Raw genomic sequence first — 22,932 nt, 5'->3', positions numbered from 1 at the left:
AGAGGAGAGGCATTAGAGACGACCTGAAGGTATCTCAGCTGGGTAAGTGGAGGGACATAAGAGGAAGAGAAGTTTAGAGCAACCTAGAGATGACCATTCCATTTAGGGCAGGACAGATGGAAAGACAGAGACACCCATAAGTGGGTGGACAACAGGCTACCAGGAATGTGGGTCCAGACACAAAGAAAGATTTGTATAGCATCCTCACAAAGATTACTGGAAATCATAGGTATGCCTAATGTCAGCATCAATTTTCAAAATTTTATAAAATGTCACTTTATTTCAAAACACATCCAAATATGACATAGAAAAGTAAGCATGCATACACATTTCAATCATTTACAAACTTTTTGAATTAAAATATGAACTCTTCTAACATATGATCAATAAGATACTGATTGCCAAAACCGGTTTGGCTCAGTGGATAGAGCGTCGGCTTGTGGACTGAAAGATCCCAGGTTCGATTCCGGTCAAGGGCATGTACCTGGGTTGTGGGCACATCCCCAGTGGGAGATGTGCAGGAGGCAGCTGATCGATGCTTCTCTCTCATCAATGTTTCTAACTCTCTATCTCTCTCCCTTCCTCTCTGTAAAAAATCAATAAAATATATTTTTAAAAAAATAAGATACTGATTATCATGTCTCTAATTTTTCTATGATATCTGTAAACCCCTGAAATTATATGCTGCTACTGCTGCTGCTGATGATGATAGTAATAAAATCTTACAGAGCACTTATTGCATATTAGGCATATTATCCTTCCATGTAATTTTTTCCCCATTAAAATGTCATAATTATAAAGTGGAGGCCTCATTTTCAGTACAATCAGAAAGATATATGTGTGATCCAGTTTTAACTTTCACCTCAAATCTTTTGGCTAAAACTCTCACTGTGCTCTTGGTTCTTATCAGTCTTGTAGGGACAAACATGTAAGCACGGTGGAGTTTTGCCACAGTCTCCTTATTTCACTTTCTCCGGGCAATCTCAGTGACATGTATAGTTCCTTTTATACTTACTATCACCTCGGTTCACCCAGGTAGACTTGGTACCATCTCCTCTTCTATAAATTTCCCCTCTGAGCAAAACTGTCTATTCACAACAAAACCCAGAGAACTTCCTTCTACAACAACTGCTCACTGAGTAATAGGATTACTCATTCATTCACCAAAGGAGGGGCCTGGATTCATTCTCTCAATTCCCTTTCAGCTCTGACGGTGCCACTGGGAGGTGACACACAGCCACATCATTCCCAAACCTTTTATCCAGTTTGATTTTCTTAAAAAATATTCCTCAAAATCCACACATGGCTTTTTAAAAAGTTGATTTTCATTTTTTAAACTGGCTTCACTGTCTGTCTCTCCCGCTCCCTCGCCCTGGCCCCACATGGGAAGGCCACCTGGCTGATTCCTCCAGCGCAGTTTCTGTCTTACACACACAGTGTGCAATCCCAGCCACAGAGCCGTGGCTAACTAAACGCTTATCTGAATCCATGACTAGGAAGCCCATTAGGTCAGCAAGCCCCAACCCCACGGAAGTCTGACGGAGCAGTGCCCCAGCCGTGCTGGGGGAATCAGCTGCTCCCAGCATTCCCTTAAGAAGGGCCTTGGGCCTGGAATACCAGTGTGGCCGCACATATAAGGAAATAAAGGGGAACATGAAGACCAAAGGCCAACATGAACTTTACATTCCTTCGCTCTCCTTACCCAATCCCAGAAGCACAGGAGCATAAAACAAAACGATCCTTCCAGGTGAAAAGGCTCGAACGCTAACCTTTACTGCGGCTACTGCCGGAGCTCACTGAGGAGCATGCATTCGGGTTAAGGCTCATTTCACTGGGAGGCAGGGGGTTCACCTTAAAAAGCAATTTTGATAGTTTTGAAAATAAAATCCATTTTCATTTCTTAAAATATTGCTCGTTCTCACCTAAAACCAATACCAAATAATATTAAATATAAACTATAACTAAAAAGTAAAATTAAAAACATGTATCAGTTGCTCTCAATCTCTACATTTAGCATCTGCATATTGCAAATTAATTTCTCACTAGAGCATAAGTTCTAAGGAGAAAGAAGGCTCGCTTATCTTCCTTCCACAGCTGTGCCGTGGTGCCTGATGCACAGCCCACAATGACTGGCAACACAGAAAGGACCTGTGAGAAGCAGCTGAAGGAACTTGGAAAGGGAGAGGAAAGAACCTCGCCGAAGGACCTCGCTGCTCACTTCTAAAGAGCGCAGGACACTGGGAAACTGAGATGGGAAGCCTGCCTCTGCCTTACACCCTCAAAGGTGACTGCGAGGCCTGGGCAAGGCCCGTCAGCAGGCGCTCGAGTCTTCATTTTTCGTGGGAAACGCCTCTCCGGGCCCGCAGGCAGGGAATGAGCCTGCACACCCTCCAGGTCCAGGCCCGGCTGCCCGAAGCAGGAGCCACCGGCCCCCGGCCAGCGGAGCACGTGCCATGTGGCTGGTGGGAAAGGCGATGTGCTGGGGTGTAACAGCTTTTGTGAAGATAAGGGCCAAAAGAGAACGTAAAACATCCCATTGATAAATTATTTTATGTTAATTACATGTTAAAATCCTACTTTGAATATATTGGTATAAACAAAATATATTGTTAAAATTAATTTCACCCATTTATTTCTAGTTTTCCTAAGGTGACTTAAAAAACGTGAAAATGTTTATGTGGCTCACACTGTATCTCTACTCCAGCTCTAATCCAGGCTGACAAAGAGATGCCACCAGAGAGAAAGTCCACTGACACAGACAGCGGGACCTGACTCCTCATTTCTTAATCTTAACTGGAGAGACTGTCTGCCCTGTACAATCTCCCTTAAAGAAACACCACAGGGCCTGGCTGCTGTGGCCAGCTGGTTGGGCATGCCCTGTGCATAGGGCTCTCTTGCCTTTGCAACTCACAGTCCCCACTGGATCTGTCACTGAGTATAACCCACAGCACAGCGAGGTAACTGGCGGGAAACCACTGCCTGTGCGTTCACCCATCGGGGCAACGCATTCCACCGGGAGGGTGAGCTTACTCAGTTTCTTAGCGGCCTCCAGAGCTCCGTTCGCAGTGTCCACTACAAAGAACCTCTGAACTTTCACTCCGTTGTCGGCCATCAGCTTCTTGCTCTGGTACTCCTGCAGGTTCAGCCATCGTCTGGGGGTGAGGTGGGCTGCCTAGAGAAATTGGGGGAGAGGTGAACACATAATAACAAGCAAAATGACAGTCAACTTATATGGCCAGTCCTACAGGTACCCTCAAATGGCAGCAACACAGACTATAAACAAACAAACAAACAAAAATCTATCTAAATTCTTCATGCTTAACTGTTTTTCTAATCAAAATGTTAAAGATAACTACACACACAAATACATCAACATTTTAAGAAACCATGGAAAGTAAGTAAGATCTATGTCCAGTAAACAGTAATGTACCAATGTCGATTTCCTGGTTTTGGTGCTGTACTAAAACTATGTAAGATGTCAATGTTAGGAGAAGCTGGGTGAAGGGTACTCGGGATGCCGGCACTATTTTGCAGCTCCCTGTAAGTCTACAAGTATTTTAAAATGAAAAGTTATTCTTAAAATGATAAGGACTCTGTTATACAGTGTATGCCTCCCCCACCCCCACCACAAATAAATGAAGCTCACAGCAATACCTATATGGACATTGTTAATTGTTTTTTTAACACTTTCAGGTCAATAGGCCACTGACTAATCCATTTCCTTACTGACGGTTTTAATGGAATTTGGTATAATCATTACATGTTTAATGAGATTATCTCACACACCAGAGTTCAGTAACCTGAGTCACCATTAATTAAACTAGTTCTGAAAACTGCAAATGGTGTAGAAGGCAACCTTACTATCGATCAATTAGTTTCTATATGTCTTGAAAGAAAATAATCAAAGGGCAGAATGACATGAACAAAGAGATTCTTCACATTTTATCCAATAAGAGCAACAGCATTCCCTATCAAATACATGAGCCCAAATTTTAAAAGAGAAGCAGGAAAAAATAAGTTCACTTAATTTAAGTTCCTTTCCACCCACGAGTTATAGGATGACAATGCCATTAATGCACAAAGAAATCAAAATATCCATCACACAATGGGCCATGGGCTGGGGGTGGAAGGCCTCCTGACACACCTCCCTGTGGTTTCCTCAAGGGCCTCGGTGGGTAGCCCAGGAGTATTACAGACTGTCAAATGGGGTCCGCAGGGCGTTGCCACGTGTTACCGGGAGCTTTCAACACCTCTAGCGTGTCCTTAACATGGTGCCTGGTTCTGGAACCTCAAAGCTACAATGCACTCATGCAGCTCGTTTGGACAAGGCCATTCCCCAGAGGCTCCAGTGCCTCGCAGCGAGACGGGTTCCACCCACAGGCAGAGCGGGTGTCTTCATCTTCTTTGTATCTTAATGAAGACCGTGATGGTGCTTGGCACATGGAAGATACTAAAAAAAATGCCAGTTAGATGTCCAAATGAATAAGCCCTGCCTTTTGTCCCTTTATTCAGTTCATTTTACATTCCCAGAAAATGACCTCTAAAAATGGGAAAGTCCTTTAGACCTGAAATGAACATAATGTAATTTAAACACACTTCTTAAAAATGCAATTTTGACATGATTAAAGCTAAAGATATCCCTCTGTTCTATCCTTATTAATATTGGAAATGGTGTTTTCAATTTTGAAGTTTGCCTACACTTCTTTAGAAATAAATCTACTGGGATAAAAATAAATTGCCAGGTAAGCAATGTTCCCATCATTTCCTGGATATTATAGAATTGTATAAGATTTTTTAATCTTCTGAACTTTAAGTCTTGATAAAACATTAAAAAATTTTAAAAATAAAATTTCAAAAATGAACATATTCATTGTATCAAGAGACTTAACACATTATGTACCACATAGAAATCTCTAAGACATACGCCAGGGACCGAATGTTTTTGGGCAAACTGGACGTTATTTAAATCATCATAACTACAGATCATAATGCACTTTAGTTTTTGTTTTTCAATAATTATAACATTTTTATTTACAAAAACAATTAAACAATTAAAGTTCCTAGTACTTTTTTAACGTATGGTACTGCATAAAACATTTTTCTCTATGAAGAGGGACCCAACAAAATTTACATAAGTATCTAGATTCGCTCCTTTTTCCATGGGCGGCACAAACTCTGCAGGCTCTCGTAGGAAATTTTTTCTTTCCACTCGCTGGAATACACGTAGGTTCATGCTGCTTCCTATCACCTGACAACCTTTTGGGTGGATCTTTACGAGGTGCTCTCCTTGCACCCCCAGGGGAAGGGCTGGACAGATTTGTCTCTGGTTCCAGAGAGCCTTCATTATTGTCATCCGTTATCCAGTCTCTCGCCACCAATAGCAGAAACTGTTTATACTTCATTTTTGCTTGTGGATTGAGGATGTTGTACACCCTAAATGAATTGAAAAGTCCACAGTTTATAAGGTACAGCACTACTTTTTTTGTCCATTTCATCGTTTTCCTTAGAATGGAACAACACGAAAGGAATTGATCCGCACGGTCAACGCCTTTCATGTGGGCATTGTATTCCTTGATGCAGGTAGGTTTTACAATATTCTCTCCCGTTTTTCTTTTTTTTTTTCCTGTTGTCGAGACAGAAGTGTCATGGATCATTGATATTCGGACAACCAGCTTGTCTTCCCATGCTAGGAGAAAATATCACCTTTTCTGGAAAATATTATGCCACCTTTCTTCATTCTTGATGTTTTCATTTCCAAATTTGGCAGTAAACCTCTACTCTCCTTAATAGTCCCACAGACTCTAGTTTTGTTCTGTAGCAGCAATTCAGCAGTAGATGTAGCATTGTAATAATTATCCTGGTAAATATGATGCCATATGCCAAGATAGGGTCCAGGGACTGAAAGAACAGTTTCTTGCAATTTCCTTCCTTCAGCAGTGTATATCTCCATATTGCAGATAGAGCCGGTGTCACTCTCGCACACCATCCGAACAAGTAAACCGTATTTTGTTCTTTTCGCTGGGTTGTACGTGCGAAATGTGAAACGTCCTCTCCATGGAATCATTCCCTCATCCAAAGACAACTGTTGCTTTGGTTTGTATATTGTTCGAAATTTATGCAGGAAATAATCCAGCACAGGTTGGATCTTGAAAAGTCTCCCCGAGCGACTGTCCATTTTGGCGTTATCATTGAAATGCCAAAATGTCCATATTTGCTCAAATCTATGGCAACTCATTGTCTGTGGAAATATAGGGGTACATATCAAAGGATCTGTTGACCAATAGTCTTTCAAGCTAACTTTTCTTGTTTGACCCATCAGAATAATTAGGCCAAGGAATTTCTTGATGTCCTTCTGTGTAACCGGAGACCACTTTAGTGTTCTAGATGGTGTTTTGCGTTTCATTGTGGTTTGATCCTGATAGTTGGACAGCTCTTTGCACAACATCTCAAACAATTCATCACCAAAAGAGAGATTGGTCACAGAGGGTACAGAGTCACACTGAGACGGAAATGTAGTGGCCCCAGCATGACCTTCAAACATTTGTAAGCATGGTGGTGTGTCAATTTCAGACCAACAGTTATCAGTAGCTTCATCAGTGCCGGAATCACTTGAAAGCACCGCCACCTTGCGCTTCCTTACAGGTCTAATAATTTCACTATCAATAGAATCAGTCATCCGCATGTTTGATCTCACTAGGAATATCTGATAAATTATCGTTAAATACTTCCGGAAGTGTATCAGTTTCATTGGTTTCCTTCCTTTTTCTGAGAGAGGGCATTTCTAAAAGCGCCAGGAACTTGAAGACGAAGACTATTTGAATGACCAAAATACAATGTAACTGCAATGCTTTATGGGTTCATGCAATTATATAGTTTTTCGTAGATTGACCTGCACAGTTTCCACCAATGAGATCGCTTCCTTTGATGTGGATTGTGCCACGCCAGCACAGCCAAGGGTGTCTCTGAGTGGGGGGGTGAAAGGATTAAGGAAAGACAGACAAGAGAATAATAGCTGGGTCTCGGTGGGACGCTGCTCCCTGAAGAGGAGATAACGCCAGCGCCCACAAGCAGTGTCTTTATTTTATAGCAGATGCCACGAGGCAAAGTACGGGCGTGATCATGTTGTTTACAACATTCTCGTGAGTTTCAACCTCACTCAACTACATGCACCCGAACTCTATCACAAGGCACGTGGGGCTACGTGTTCGGACCACAGGTTCAAGCTCACAACCACAGCCGTTGGCTATGACTGTGCTGGGAGGGCCCTGCCCTCCAGCTGGGACTTGCACGTGGCAGTGAGAGGACCCTGTCCTTTCATTAGTCCGAGACTTGAACCTGGCCAAAACACTGTAACTGCACCCCACAGTGGACAAGACAGTGTGTTGACATCTAAGGTCCATAACAGATGGCACGGGAAAAACGAGAACACTCGTGAGTAGTCCTTAACAGATGGCGCTCGAAACACCAGAAAACTGCTGAGCAGTACTCAATGTGTTAACAGCACATCACACTATATACTAGCACATCACATTACATACTAAGAAAAACTCAAATTTAAGGCGTTTAGTAAAAGCTCCCTAAGAAAGAGAAGATTATATATTAGACTAGAGGCCCAGTGCATGAAATTCATGCACGGGGGGGGGGGGGGCGGGGGGAGTGTCACTCAGCCTGGCCTGCATCCTCTCACAATCAGGGACCTTTCAGGGGATGTCCGACTGCCGGTTTAGGCCCGATCCCACTGCAGATCAGGCCTAAACGGGCAGTCAGACATCCCTCTCACAATACAGAACCACTGGCTCCTAACCACTCGCCTGCCTGCCTGATTGCCCCTAACCACCTCTGCCTATCTGCCTGATCACCCCTAACCACTCTGCCTGCCTGCCTGATCACCCCTAACTGCTCCCTGGGAGGCAGGGCTAGCCTAGGCGAGGAGCCATGGTGTTCTGCACTTTCCAACCAGGAATGTTTTAACAGGCAGTCTCCAAACACTTGAACTGGAAAACCCAAAAGTAGAGTGCTCAGATTTCAGGCATCAGGTGCTATTAGCAGGATTTCTATCCCAATTAAATCTAATTCTGAGCTCTCAACAGTCTGGACAAACTGCCCTTCACTATCTCCAAAGTTTCTTATTTGTCACTGTCCCATTTTCCTCCTCTTCAAACCAAGGTAACAAATGAAACCTTTAATTCTAATCTTCCTTATGCAAGGGAACAGCAAACTTCAATCAAAATAATTTCCCGCCAGAAGTCATATCCAAATACTGCAAGGCTGAGGACTACAGGGCTGACTATGTACATGCGCAATAACAGGCTCACATTCTAGCGGTAGGCGTCCAGGCGTCCTCCACAATCCCACAATCCTCTGGCCGCATACTTCCGATTTCTCTAGCTCCTCCTTAAATGGTGTTTCCTTCAGTCTAGTTGCAAGTCCAGGGCCTCTAGTTGGAGAGGATTTTTCTGTTCTTTGACGTTGATAGCTATTTACTATTTGGAATCAGTGAAGTTTCGGGAGCACAGCCGCTGCCATGAACATGTCGGTCCTAAGCGCACTCATGAAACAACTGCCCATTCAGTCCCCGGCTGGCGCCTCCTGGTTCGCAATGAGAAAGGTACTGTGCTGAGCCATTTTCCAATCGGATCTTCCTCTCCTTTCCCCAGCATACTCCAAACCTACTCTAGGCCGACCACCCCAACCCTGCAGACCCTTAAGACCTTCTCCCCTATTTCTTCGACTTTCCCCCATCAAACTCGCACCCTATCGCGTTGCCTAGGGGCGCCCCTAACTGCTCCCTGGGGGATGGGGCCAGCCTGGGCCAGGATGGTGTTCTGGTCGTTCCACTATTTCGGTCGCTGGCCTTTAATTATATAGGATAGATGCTCTATTCTGGGACCACTTTAAAAAGGCAAGTGGGGAAGGATCAATAGATTAAGTCTATGTTGACAGATGCCTTTAGAGCAGTTAGCAGAAGATGAAGAAAAATACGGTTTGAAAAGAACATTTGAGAGAGAGTAAAAACAGCCACAGTGTGGTCACAGTCAATGCCTTTTCATCAGAACACTCACTGTATTAATTTTAGATATTTTAATGCAATCTGCTGCAAACTAATTGCAATTGATCCAGGGACCACCAGCTTCATAGACATATAAACACATCGACTGCTTTTGCACTGACTCCAATGAAAGCCTGCTGCAATTCAGTTGCTCTTAAATTGAAAACTAGCACAGTGAACATAGTTCTAAAGCCACTGCTAACTCTGAGCTACCATCCACAAAGTGATCAATATCACCTGTGTTTTTCAACCCTAAACCTGGAAGAACAGGGTCGCTGACTGGGTCTAAAACTTCAATTCAACTTCGTTCATTAAGAATTTCTGATATATATCTAAGGAGGAACAACTTAAATCTACTTTTGTATTTTCAAGAAGAAAAAAGAAGAGGAGACACATGCTAAGCAAATGGATGGTGTAAAGTATGCTGGAAATGTAATCAAATGCTGAATTCTGATCTTCAATCATGTTAACAGTTCCTTCTATTGTTGATTGAGCAATTACCATGCGTTACGCATCATACTAAACTCTCATGTATCTAACAATCAAAACAGTCATGAAAAGTCAAATATTATTATCTTTCTCAATAGCTGTCATTAATGCAAACCAACAACTACCCCTAAGCTTCACTCTTCCAGGCGCATCCTTGCTGTGGCTGAAGTTAGATAAGGCCTGCAACTCGCACTGGCTGATAAGTCATGAGCACACCTGGTGTGTGACAGGTCGGGGCCAACACTGAATTATCATCCCTCCCGCCCACGAAGCTCTCTCTCTCTCTTGACCTGGGGAATGACGACATTCAGGATGGTGCTGCTGTCCCAGCCAGGGGCCAGAGTGAGGACCACACACCTCAGGGGATAAAAAATACACCTTCATGGACCTTCAGCCACTGAGATTCTAGGGATTATGTGTTACTGTCACAGGACCTCGTCTATAGAACCTCGCCTGTGCTAACTGTAAAACCATCTTATAAATTAGGAAACCCAGGTTAAGTCACTGGCCCAAGATCACAGGAGGATGTCAGACACAACGCTCCTCTAGTTGACAGTATTGATCACTGTGTAATACTGCGGTCCCTGCATTTGGATTCTGGCCCCACAACCCAGGGGCCCTGGTGATAGACAGGCTGAGATGAGTAAGATCATGTTCCTGTCTTCAAACGTCTACAGAACAGAATTCATGAAACACTGGCCCATGTGTGTAAGGAAAAGTGTGAATGCTTCAGACTCTGGGAGAGAGGGAGGTGGGTGTGAGCAGTGCTGTCCTAAGACACTAGAATGGCAGAAGCCATTTATTTCAACTCCTAGGAAGAGAGCTACCTGTTAAAACCCTGGACCAGCGTCTCCACTGCAGAAGTCAGGACCTCCAGGCAAATCGACCAAACAGTGGAATGACCGGTCACTATGATGCACACTGACCACCAGGGAGCAGACGCTCAATGCAGGAGCTGCCCCCTTGTGGTCAGTGCGCTCCCACAGGGGGAGCGCCGCTCAGGCAGAAGCCGGGCTCATGGCTGGTGAGTGCAGCAGAGGTGGCAGGAGCCTCTCCCGCCTCCTCCACAGCAGCGCTAAGGATGTCCAACTGCCAGCTCCAGGTCTGCGAGACGGTTCAGGCCAGGCTGAGGACTTCCCCCGCTTCTTTCCCCACTCCCCACCGCCGAGTGCATAAATTTCGTGTACTGGGCCTCTAGTTATAATAGGAAGGGCCAGACAAATCTCATTTGGTAAGCAAGTTAAAATGTATCATATATGCCAAGTAAATTTACTTTACATCACATTTGAGCCCTGAAATTTCATCTCACTGATGAGAAAATTAGAAGGTAAGAGAGGTTAAGTAATTCATCTACGGCCACTCAGCTGGTTAAGTAAGAGTCAAGATTTAAATCGAGGTCTGCCTTAAAAACCCATGACCTTTCTATTATGCCAACTGATTGATTTTTCTGGGTCAGTCTGTGAGTCCTATGTCAATAAAAAGGACTTGGAACCAGCACCAGACAAAAAATATACTGTCATTCCTGATCTAAAAGTACCCACTTTCCATTTAAAAGAAGAGAAAATAAAGTTGTTACCAGTGGGGTGTTCTCTGTCCGTGAAGTAGCTTCTGGGATGCCGCTGGAATAAGAACTTCCTGAGGGCCCCCAGGAGGATGAGGATGGGGGAAAGCTTTATTTCTTGGAATTAAACCCCTGGTTCCCAAGGTCCCATCTTGTCCTCAGCAGAGCTGGGATAAAAGCCAGTGTCCATATTAAATCACAGGCCAGTTCAGCTAACTCCGTGCGTGTTCCCAGCTAGTCTGTCACGTGGGAGCCACATGACAGGCTAGGCAGGTCACGGAACAAACAAGAAACAGGAGTGCAAGCAGCAGAGAGAACTCTTTGCCTGTGGATATGTATCCCCAATTTTCACGGGTTTGCACCGGGGTGCACCCTCCTGGCCAATGATCTTTGTTCCTAGGTTAGATGGACAGGCGAGCACCTTCCCTACCTCACCGGGACTTCACTGCCCGTGTCCATTTCCCTTCCCCAGGATCTGCAGGGAATGGACAGGTGGTTCCCTGGGGAGTGTGAAACTGCAGCTTCCTGGGAAAGCTGCCCTGATGATTATGTTTACAATGCATGCCTGGCCTCCACTTTGCTTCTTTCCTGTTGTTAATATTCGCTAGCTAGTGACATCAGAAACACCGTGACTAACAAATTGGGAACACTGATAAAGACGGCATGGTGCCTGAAAAAGGAGCTTGGATGCGATGTGGAAGTTAGAGGAGATGACTAGAAAAGTGCTTTAAAGTTTCCTGATCAAGAGAAGCAAGACTGGAACTCTTCTTTACAAGAAATCAGACTGGGAGCCAGACACCATTCTGCTCCACTTGGAAGGCATCTCTGATAGCCTCTGTCTAAGACCCGGCAGGAAGCGGGGCAGCACCTGCTAAAAAGATAACCTGTCCTACCAGGAAAGAACTGAAAGTTTAGTTTTCAGACTACCCTGGAATTGGATCGTAGCCGTTTCCTATTTTATTTTTTTTTTATTTTTTTTATTTTTCTCTTTTTTTTTTTTTTTATTGCTTAAAGTATTACAAAGGGTATTACATATGTATCCATTTTATCCCCCCGCCCTAGACAGTCCCCTAGCCTCCCCTATCACCCAGTGTCTTATGTCCATTGGTTATGCTTATATGCGTGCATACAAGTCCTTTAGTTGATCTCTTACCCCCCTACCTCCTGCCCCCCAACCCTCCCCGGCCTTCCCGCTGCAGCTCGACAATCTGTTTGAGGCAGCTCTGCCTCTGTATCTATTATTGTTCAAAAGTTTATAATGGTCTCTATTGTCCACGAATGAGTGAGATCATGTGGTATTTTTCCTTTATTGACTGGCTTATTTCACTTTTACCATTTGCAACGTCATGGATGGAACTGGAGAGCATTATGCTAAGTGAAATAAGCCGTTTCCTATTTTAGAATTACTTCCTCTTGGGGACGTGCGGGTCTGGAACTAGTGCTCTGCAGATTATTTCAGCTAAAGGCCATTTTAGCTTTAGGCTCGAGAAACTTCTGCCACCCTCCCCAACCCCCTACACTACCTAGAAGAGGAACTAGCGGCCTTGCTCATAACAGATGATCAGAGATAACTTCTCTTCACCTGTCTAAAGCGCAGGGGAAGTACTAATTACTGAATGCCTGCCTGCTCTTCTTATCCTACAGCGACCTTCTGAGGCCCCAAGGCCCCTCACCTCATCCCCAGCTCAGAATCTTATATACCTCGACCCCCCTTTCTATCTCTCAACCTTCCCTGCATATAGGGCTCCCACAGCATGAGATTAAATTTGATTTTCTCTTGTCCATCTGCCTCCTGTTGATTTGCTTATCTGGCCAGCCAAAAAGAACCAGAGGAGGGAAAGGTGAATTTTCCCCTTCCCCACAGGTACCTTGGCTAAGTCTTATATTTTTAACCAAACTGAATACTTGCAAACACATATGAGTGCCATGGTTACAGAAACTGTACTCTACACTTGATAAGCATCACCTCATTTAATTCTCACCACAGCCCCGCCAGGAAGAAACTGGATGAGGCCCATTTTACAGATGAGCAGATTAAGTCTCAGAGAAGTTTAGTGCCTGCTGAGAGTCACAGAGTTGGTCAGAGGTAGAGCCACATTTCAAACTGAGGTGTGTCTGACTCCATTCTATGCTCTCCGATGGGACAGTATGCAAGGTCTCCAGGTCACTGAGCAGTGAAATAATTGGGGCAGGAGGAGCGGCAGGAGGCGGTGTAGGGACTCCTCCTCAGGAAGGTGCAGAGCTGCAGTGAAAGAGGGTCAGGGGACCATGGGAAGATGTGAATGAGAGAGAGATTCCTGATGGGCTTCTCCACGTCAAAAGAATTAAGATCCTCACAGATACTGCCTGGTTCTTTTTATCCCGGTTCAGCACAAAAGCAGCCCATTTTTCAAGGAGCTAAGAGAGCTAAAACTCTTTGTAGTCACGACAAATGCCCCAAGGAGAGTCCAGACTTCACCAACAGCAAGAAAGAAAGGGAGGGGAAAAATACAACCTTGATAAACATTAGCATATTAACACAACAGCAGAAATCCTATATAATAAAAGCCCAATATGCTAAGTGTCCAGTCGTCCACTTGGCCATTTATTTTTTTTTAATATATTTTATTGATGTTTTACAGAGAAGAAGGGAGAGAGATAGAGAGTTAGAAACATCGATGAGAGAGAAACATCGATCAGCTGCCTCCTGCACATCTCCTACTGGGGATGTGCCCACAACCCAGGTACATGCCCTTGACCAGAATCGAACCTGGGACCTTTCAGTCCGCAGGCCGACGCTCTATCCACTGAGCAAAACCAGTTTCGGCCAGTTGGCCATTTAACCAATCAAAATGTAATATGCTAATGACATGCTAAGGCTGCTCAACTGCTCGCTATGACGTGCACTGACCACCAGGGAGCAGATGCTCCGACCAGTAGGTTAGCTTGCTGCTGGGATCTGGCCGATCGAGACTGAGTGAGATGAGCTGGACATGTCCTGGAGCCCTCCTGCAGTCCCTCCCTGGCTGGCCAACCTCCCACATCCTTCCCCGGCCCCAATCGTATATCGGTGGGGTCACAGCTGGCGAGCGCGGTGGCGGTGGTGGTGGTGGGAGCCTCTCCTGCCTCTCCAGCAGCACTAAGGATGTCCAACTGCCAGCTTAGACCCACTTCCCATGGGGAGCAGGCCTAAGCCAGCAGTCAGACATCCGCTAAGGGCTCTTGGACTGTGAGAGGGCACAGGCGGGCTGAGGCGACCCCCTCCCCCATCCAAGTGCACAAATGTCATGCACTGAGCTCTAGTAAGTGCATAAAAGGCACTGAACATACCAAGCAGCATCACGTTAAAATGTCTGGCTGTCCCCTGGTGGACAGCATGCCAGTCTAAGCATGTCACAGGGAAAGCCACCCTCATCTTATACTGTGAGCAGAGTGGACAGACTTATTGATACACTAGAGGCCCAGTGCACGAAATTCATGCACTCGGGGGGGGGGGGGTCCCCTCAGCCCGACCTGCGCCCTCTTGCAGTCCGGAAGCCCTCAGGGGAGTCAGAAATTCTTAGCGCTGCTGCAGAAACAGGAGAGGCTCCCGCCACCGCGGCTGCACTCGCCAGCCGTGAGCCCAGCTCCTGTGGGAGCACCCTGACCACCAATGGGCAGCTCCTGCATTGAACTGATGGTGGTCAGTGTGTGTCATAGCAACTGGTCATTCCACCATTTGGTCAATTTTCATACTAGCCTTTTATTATACAGGACGGCAGGAAAACAAACTAACGTGGCATGAACACAAACTTGCATTTAAACCCTACCAAGGCCACTGGCTGAACCTGTGCCTTGTTCATTTGTTGAACGATTTTCCCCGGGTATTTACGACGCGGCAGCCACTTGCTGACGGGCATCCCTCTCCACAGGTCAGCACAGACGAGCTGCTGTTAGAGGCCTGTGTCCCAGGAGGGGAGGCAGGGAAGAACGACCTGAACACACCACTGAAGAATGTGATCAGAGCGGGAGGTGCTATGAAGGAAATACGTGATGAATTACGGAGGCCAGTGCAGACTGGACGGTGACCTCCCGACCTCCAGGAGGCCACCTCAGAAGGGAGGGGCATGTGAAGAAACTCGGGAGGAAAGGGTTAGTTGAGCAGAAACCGGGGACAACATGAGAGAGGAGAATGGGAAGGTGAGCAGGAAGCAGACGTGCGGTGCCCGTAAACGGCTGGTGAGCTTAGACTTTGTGCCTCCGCTGTAAGCAGGGTGGGTGAGATGAGTCCACATTTTGGAAGAGTCGCCCTGTCTGCGGTAGAGACGATGAAACCAGTTACCGGAGCTGCACTGAACCAGAACAGAGTCAGCAACCGTGTCCTACAAACAGCCCAACTGTTTGAGACCAGATAGTCTGAGTTGCAACTATTCAGCTCTGCCTTTGTAGCATAGGTCAGGCATAGTTAATATACAAAATCATGGGCATGGCATGTTCCAATAAAACTTTATTTACAAAAGCAATTGGGTTTGCAGACCCCTCAATGAAACAACAGAGAAGGGCAGTGAAGGCGGAAACAGAAATGAAGAGAGCCTGGATAAGCCTGTGGGAAAGCAATGCTCACTCAGGGCTTGGACCTGGGGTTTAAGGAAAAAGAACCTAGTATTAGACAGACACACACACACTCTTTACACAGCGTGTAAACCTGGTGAATTTTATGTATCGTAAGAAAGCATTTCTTTAGAAACAGCCTTAGCCTTAGGTTTTTGGCCCGAACTAGACTTGGCATGACACTTAATTATTGAGGCACCCGCACATCACTCCTCCTCCACATCAGAGCTGCTAGGGCTTTGATCTCAGAACCTTCTGCATTATTTAATACCAGTCCCAGCGGCAACAGGCACGGCTCTGCTAGCGCCCGTCCTGCTGCAGGGGCCCCTCGGCAGCTCTGCTCCAAGGAGAAAACACAGGCCTCTCTTGATTAAAGAGACACATAAAAACTAAGGATGAATAAGGTGTGGCATATCCGATGAAATACTACAAAACGGTTTAAATGAATGAGCCAGCTCTTGACATATCGATGTACAAATATTTCCAAAGCAAAATATAGGGAGAAATAAGCAACTGACGCAGGGGTCCTCAAACTATGGCCCGTGGGCCACATGCAAATACAAATATTGTATTTGTTCCCGTTTTGTTTTTTTACTTCAAAATAAGATATGTGCAGTGTGCATAGGAATTTGTTCATAGTTTTTTTTTAAACGATAGTCCGGCCCTCCAGCGGTCTGAGGGGCAGTGAGCTGGCCCCCTGTTTAAGAAGTTTGAGGACACCCTGGGAGGGTCACATAAGAGCACGCGTGCTTCAACAGCAAAAGTATCAAACAGTGTTATGGAGACAAATGAAGGGTTCCGAGTATGTCACCCCAAAATAAGCCACTCTGGCATAAGAATTATTTTGAGCTGAAGGCAACTGAATAGAAGTGGCCCTTCCTACAATCTGATGCCCATAGAAGCTCAAACTCCTTTTCCTTTGTCTTAGCACTTCTTTGAAAAAATATTGTTCTTCTATCAGGATGCTACAGAAGCCCAAACAGATAGGGTACTGACAGGTGTGTCCGCACAGCCATCATAATGGATCAAAGGTGTCCACTGAGGGCGTCAGATACTCTCCTTCAGAGTGCCTCCTCCGCTTCTGCCCCCCCCCCGCCCCCCGCTTTCCCTTCAGGAACTCCTTAAATTATTCCCCAAAGTCCCTTCCAATAAATTCAGTGAAAAGCTTTAAGGGACAGACTTTATTTCAATCAACCCACTCATGCTCCTAACAATCAAATAGCACTTACTAGTTTAGGATACATTTGAGTTTAATGGGATTTACCCCATAGAAATGGCCTTCTCATAGCTTCTTTATAGCAGCATTTGAGCGGCCTAGCTAACTCAATCTCCCAGGCTCACCTGTCAACCTGGCATGCTCGGAATGACTGGGGAGCAGTGAATGAGCGGCCTTCACTGGGGAACTCCCAGGCGGCGCTGCGGGAAGTTGCAGGGGCTGTACAGAATGACAGTAGGTGTCCGTGAGGCTCTGAGCGCACTCTTTGTGTTTAGAAAGGGACTTTGCCCTTGCCAGTTTGGCTCAGTGGATAAAGCGTCGGCCTGCGGACTGAGGGGTCCCAAGTTCGATTCAGGTCAAGTGCACATGTCCAGGTTGTGGGCTCGATCCCCAGTAGTGGGCATGCAGGGGACAGCCAATCAATGATTCTCTGTCAACTCAATGCAAAAAATCGGCCGAGAGACAGCTGGTATCCCAGTGTATTTTCTTTATTTTAAAAGATCCGAGAAGTCCAATAATTTTTTTTAAAGCTAACTTTATTTTACAGTTTTAGCCAAAGCAATTTTAAGTAGGCATTTGCTTTAGTTACTCCTTTGGGAAATGCCATAGACTACAAAATCAGACAAGTACACACTAACCCTAACACCAGACAGAAGGAAATTGGAGCTATTTCCCCTCCGTGTGCAAGTACCTTTGTTGATTCAGGTATTTCACACTTATCTCCTCATTATTCTGTACAACCTCTGGGATTCAGGTATAAAGAAAGAAGAAAAAGACCCAAATTGGGGTCATATCAGTGACGTGCCATTAAGCTATTTTCTATCAGCTCCAAAACCTCCCTCTTAGGTGTTCCCTGTCTGCGTGTAGACACTCTGCAAACTACCTTCCCCTTGGCCAGCTGGCCTCCTTTAGCTCCAGCCAGAATGGGGCCTCAGGGAGGCTGAAGGCTGGGGGGTGGGGAAGGTGCCAGTCCTCCTGCATGGCTGCCATGCCTGCGATCAGGGGCCCTGGCTGCAGCTCTGCACGTGGCAGCAGTTGGTCCCTTTCACCTGCAATGGGGTCCCGCCAGCACTCGCAGAGCAGCTGCAGAGCCACTAGAGGTGCCTGGCGCCCTCCTCACCCCTCCGGTCCCAGCTCTGAGAGCCCCTCCACACTCCCAGCTGCTCCAGTGGGTCCCTATCATTCCCGGGGTGGGAGCTCTCCCTGCACTTAGTCTCTGCGTTCGTCACTTAGCTTTTTGTCCTCCCAAAGCTTCTTTACTCCTCCACTAGTTCTCGGACCAGTTCTCTATGTGAAATTGCCCCTATTCAGTAACTAGGGTAGTTTCTGTATTTCTAACTGGATCCAGATGATAACGCAGGAATGGGAAGGAAAGGGTGAAGACAGACAAATGTAGTCAGTGCCTGCCCGTTTCAAACTGTCCTACTGTAAGTCCTATCAGACGTATAAACAGCTACTACTCTATACGCACGGAGACGGGTCACCAGCTCCATCGAGCAAACACCGCCGCGGCAGAGCCTGGCCCGGTCAGCAGGGACTCGGTCAGCCTTTTCCTGAGTGAACACGTGCACGAAGGCACAGGGGGACCGAGGGAGACCCACTCCCACCCGGAGCTGGAAGGAGTACCTTGAGGGCTCTGAGCTGAGTGGACGGCATTCAGAAGGGCATGTCTAAGGGGTCAGAAGGTCACTGCACTTCCAACCACGAGAAGGAAGCCGAGGTGACTACAGGGCTTTTAGGCGTGTGGACGCACTCGTTTGGGGACAGGCTTAAGCTGCTCCACATGACACAGGAGAAGCTGCTCAGTGCGTGGGAGAGGACGGAGAACGTCTGCGGAGGGCCTGGGCCTGCCATGCCTTCACGTGACTCTGAAACCTTCAGCATCGTCGGGCTCACTGAGGCTTTGGGGAAAGAGCACTTTCTGCCGAATATCCAGAGATGCTGAGCTCAGCACTGGCAAGAGCAGACATGCATGATGTCTCCTAACGCCGGAGGCATGTCATTTTCCCACACCAATTCCCCAATTCTCTTACACACCAAGGTGGCCAACAACTCAGTTCAACTCCCAGAGCTGGCACAGACCCCACAGGTTAAGGGTTCAGTCCCAGAAAACTATTCCTACTGCAGACACCAGCGCAAATGGAGTTCTCAGGCAACTTCTACCCAACCGAGGACAAAACAGGTGGTTCCCCTGGGCCTCCCCTCAAGTTCAAAAATTCTCTACAGCTCACAGAACTTGGGAAAGTGCTTTACAGTATATTACCGAGCAAAAGCCAATGAAAGACATGGATAATGTGGGCAGTGAGCAGAGTGCCTAGCCCGCTGGACTTCCCCCTCCCCAGGCAACGTGTTTAGAGTTTTAATCCAGGTTCAGTACATAAGAATGATTAAGTGATTAGCCAGTGTTGACTGAACTCAATGTCCCAGTCCCCTCCCCAACTCAGAGGTGGGTTAGGAAAGGGACTGGAATGCCAACCTTCTAAGCAGCCAGCCTCTCCCTGGAAACTAAGGGCCACTGGAGTCACCACATTAGCACAAACGCAGGTGTGGCCAAAAAGGGTTTGTTATCAATACAAAGGATGCTCCCACCACCCAGGAAAGTCCACAGGTTTAGGAGCTCTGTGCCCTCTGCATCCCCACCTGTTACCAGTGGAAGTGCAGTTCTAGGGATACCACAGGAAAGGAATTTCTTGGGACTCGCAAGTGAGGATGAGTGGTCTTTATTTCCACCCGCGTTTCCAGTATCCCTTTCCCTTCATCCTGCCGTGGAAGAAGTCCAAGCTTGTCTTCAGCAGAGCTAGAATTCAAGCCCCTGCCCAGAGTGAATGCTCCATTTAAAGTCCAGTCCAGTCCAGTCCAGCATCTGGCCAGCTTAGCTTGTGTCCCCAGCCGCAGTCCATTGCTTGTGGGGTCCACAGGCCATGGGCCATGAGGCTGCTTAAGGCCACATGGCAAGCGAGCACACAGGGTAAGTGCAGGGCAGAGCAAGAGCGCCAGAGCACAGGAGCAGAACAGAAGAGAACTCTTTGGGGAGTGTAAGTATCCTTCAGGATTTCACGGGTTTGCGTGGCTCAACCCCCTTAACCAATTGTCTTTTTCCAGGTTAGACTGACAGCAAGTCTCCCCTACATCCCCCGACTTCACTGCGCATGCACCACCTCTCTTTGGTTGGACCCTCCCCGCAGTGGTCTGCAGGGATTGGACTGGTGGTTCCTTGGGGAGTGCAGAGCTGCAGCTGCCTGGTGAAGCTGCCCAGATGACTATCTTAACATGTGTGCTCTCTTCCAATTATTAATATTAATAACTACCTAATTGCGATAACAATACCCCACATCACATGGTAAAATTGTCAGCTTTATGAGAATTACAGCAGTTTCTTATCCTGCTCTCTGCTCCCTTCTCATTCTACAATCCTAATAACAAAAAAGATAAATTTTGTTACACAGCCATGAAATGTATATTGTGCCTGTAAAAAAGGATTCAGAGCTGTTAGTATACAAGGCACTGCACTCCGAGGGAATGAAACCAAGTTAATGAAGCACACATGAAAAACCACTCCTCATTACCCATTCTGTAATATTTCAAAGAAATGCTAATACAAATTCTAATTGCACTATATGGTTTATATTACTTGTAAAAAACATAAAAGCCTAAACCACAAATGAATTAAGAATTGAACTAGAAAAAAATCATTTAAGTAGACTTTGGTAGATCTGTTATGTAGAAAGATAAAATACTGATGGCCAAAAGGCATTAGACATAGAATACAAAGAATTTCCTTTCTTTGGAAAACCATTAGAATAAAAAGATGTTTACAGTAACACTGCAAGTATTTAGTAAGCACTTCCTGTGCAGTACCGCTGGTTTAAATGTGGCTTTGTAGGAAGACATCAAGCTAAATGTCCATTCATTTGATGTCTTTCTTGAACTTTTACATATTGTACTCTATGTATAAAGATAAATATCAAAGTCTTCGTTCTCCAAGCATTCCTAGAGTCAAGGAAGATACATGCATAGCACTGTGCCCCCAATCTGAATTTATGACAGATATCACTAACCAATCACCTCCTTTCCCCCACAGATGGCCTCTGGCTCAGAATCCTCCTCACACAGTGCTCCACGTGGGTACCACCAGCAAGAGCTGGACTACAAGGTAACACCTACTTGCCTAGAGTCTACAGCAGTGATGGCGAACCTATGACACGCGTGTCAGAGGTGACACGCAAACTCATTTTTTTGGTTGATTTTTCTTTGTTAAATGGCATTTAAATATATAAAATAAATATCAAAAACATAAGTCTTTGTTTTACTATGGTTGCAAAGATCAAAAAAATTCTATATGTGACACGGCACCAGAGTTAAGTTAGGGTTTTTCAAAATGCTGACATGCTGAGCTCAAAAGGTTCGCCATCACTGGTCTACAGCAACTCAAGCTGCTATAACAAACACCACAGAGACTGGTGGCTTACGTCACAGACACTGATTCTTACAGCTCTGGAAGCTGGCTAGCAGCACGGTCAGGTTCTGTGAGGGAGGACTCCCCATGGTCCTGGCCAAGAAGGCCCTCTTGTATCCTCACATACAGGACCTAGTCCCACTCATGAGGGCTCCACCTTGTGGACGAGAAAGGAAAAGGGCGTTCTGTGGAAGTAACCTCAGAGTGATCTGATCATAAACTCCTGAGGAGGCAGGACACGGTGGGTGGTCACAGCCCAGGCCCATGTGAGTGAAAGGCCTGTGTCTGCCTTAAGCAAGCCTGTGCCATCGTTCCGTGCTCTCTGGTTAACACACCTCTGACAATGCCTCTTTTCAGACCCCGCCTTCTAAAATGTAACCCACTCAAGGGATCAAATAATCTTAAATATTCGGTAATCCAAGCCCCACCTTGCTTCCTCCCACCTTCATGTAATCTTCCTTAAATCCCCTCCTTAAATTCAAATGCATAAAAGAAACTTCAAAACTCTAACTCTCAGGAGTATTTGAGATCTTGCTCCCCTGCAAATGTCATCTGTTTGGTACAAATAAATTCTTATAAAAATTTTCTAGAAGTCTGGACATTTCTTACATCAACTTTCATGAATTAATTGCTTCTCAAAGGCTCTGTTACCAGACTCAGAGTCTGCGTGTCTGATGCTTCAAAAGGCCAAAACTCAAAATGTCAGGGTTTGGAGTAAAAAAAGGTTTATTTATGGAGAAGGTGCCATCCAAGATGACAGGAGGCCTAGGGGTGTCTCAAAACCATCCGGTTCACTGAGCCAGGGGAAGGGTTTTGGGGAGCTGGGGGACTCGGTGTGTGTGCTGGTGGGCAGGTTTTAACTGGAGGACCTTGGGGACTGGTCACTTATGGTAAAGGAGGTCAGCAGCAGATCTTTCTGGACCCTGGGCTTCTGAAAGGGTTCCGGTGCTCAAGTTCGGTTCTCTCCTGGTCCTTAGGTGGGGTGGGGGAGAATTTGGTTCTGGGTGCAGCTGGAGGCCACAGTTCTCTCCTGTATGCATGCCCTTGTCCTTGGAGTCTTGGTCTGTTGTCTCTGAGAAGCACTCAGGACCTCGTTCAACAGGACAGAACCCTTTGGAGTTGGTTCTGTGCTGATAGCTTCGCCTCCCAAAATTATCGCTTTGGGGATTAGGGCTTCAAATATGAATTGGGGGGTGGGGCATAAACACTCAGTGCACGGGACCTAGAATGCTAATTCTCCATCAGCTTTCTGAGGTAACATTACACAGAGGCTTTCATAGCAGATCTGATCATAACGCAGCCATGCCTGCCCGTCTGCGTCGCCTGTAGCTGCTCTGGCACAACTGCGGAGCTGAGCGGGCACAACAGAGACCGGACGGCTGCAACGCCTAAAATACCTACTGTCTGGGCTGCTCTCTCTGAAGGAACGTTTGCTGAGCCTGACCCAGATTTAAAAGAGCAGGAGGTAAACCCCTCGGAGTCCAGAGGAGGAAACCGCATCTGAACGCCCTCCGAGCCCGGCCCTGCAGGCGCCTCTCCCTCGGTGGCTAAGGGAAGCACGCCGGGGCCTCCAGTGCAGACACCTGCTTTAG

General features: G+C 46.3%; 1 protein-coding gene across 1 annotated transcript in view; it reads right to left on the bottom strand.

Annotated features, from left to right (window-relative positions):
* The window catches only part of SUCLG2 (succinate-CoA ligase GDP-forming subunit beta), a 244,502-nt gene that overhangs the window by 187,976 nt on the left and 33,594 nt on the right, over positions 1-22,932 (bottom strand). The window contains exon 2 of the mRNA XM_059663021.1: positions 3,031-3,172. Coding sequence (XP_059519004.1) covers positions 3,031-3,172 — 142 coding nt within the window. The remainder of the gene's footprint in view (positions 1-3,030; positions 3,173-22,932) is intronic.

This window comes from Myotis daubentonii, chromosome 14 (genome assembly GCF_963259705.1).
Source record: "Myotis daubentonii chromosome 14, mMyoDau2.1, whole genome shotgun sequence".
In the NCBI taxonomy this organism is placed as follows: Eukaryota; Metazoa; Chordata; class Mammalia; order Chiroptera; family Vespertilionidae; genus Myotis; species Myotis daubentonii.
The sequence above is the reverse complement of the archived record's forward strand: the minus strand, read 5'-3'. Positions and strand labels throughout refer to the sequence as shown.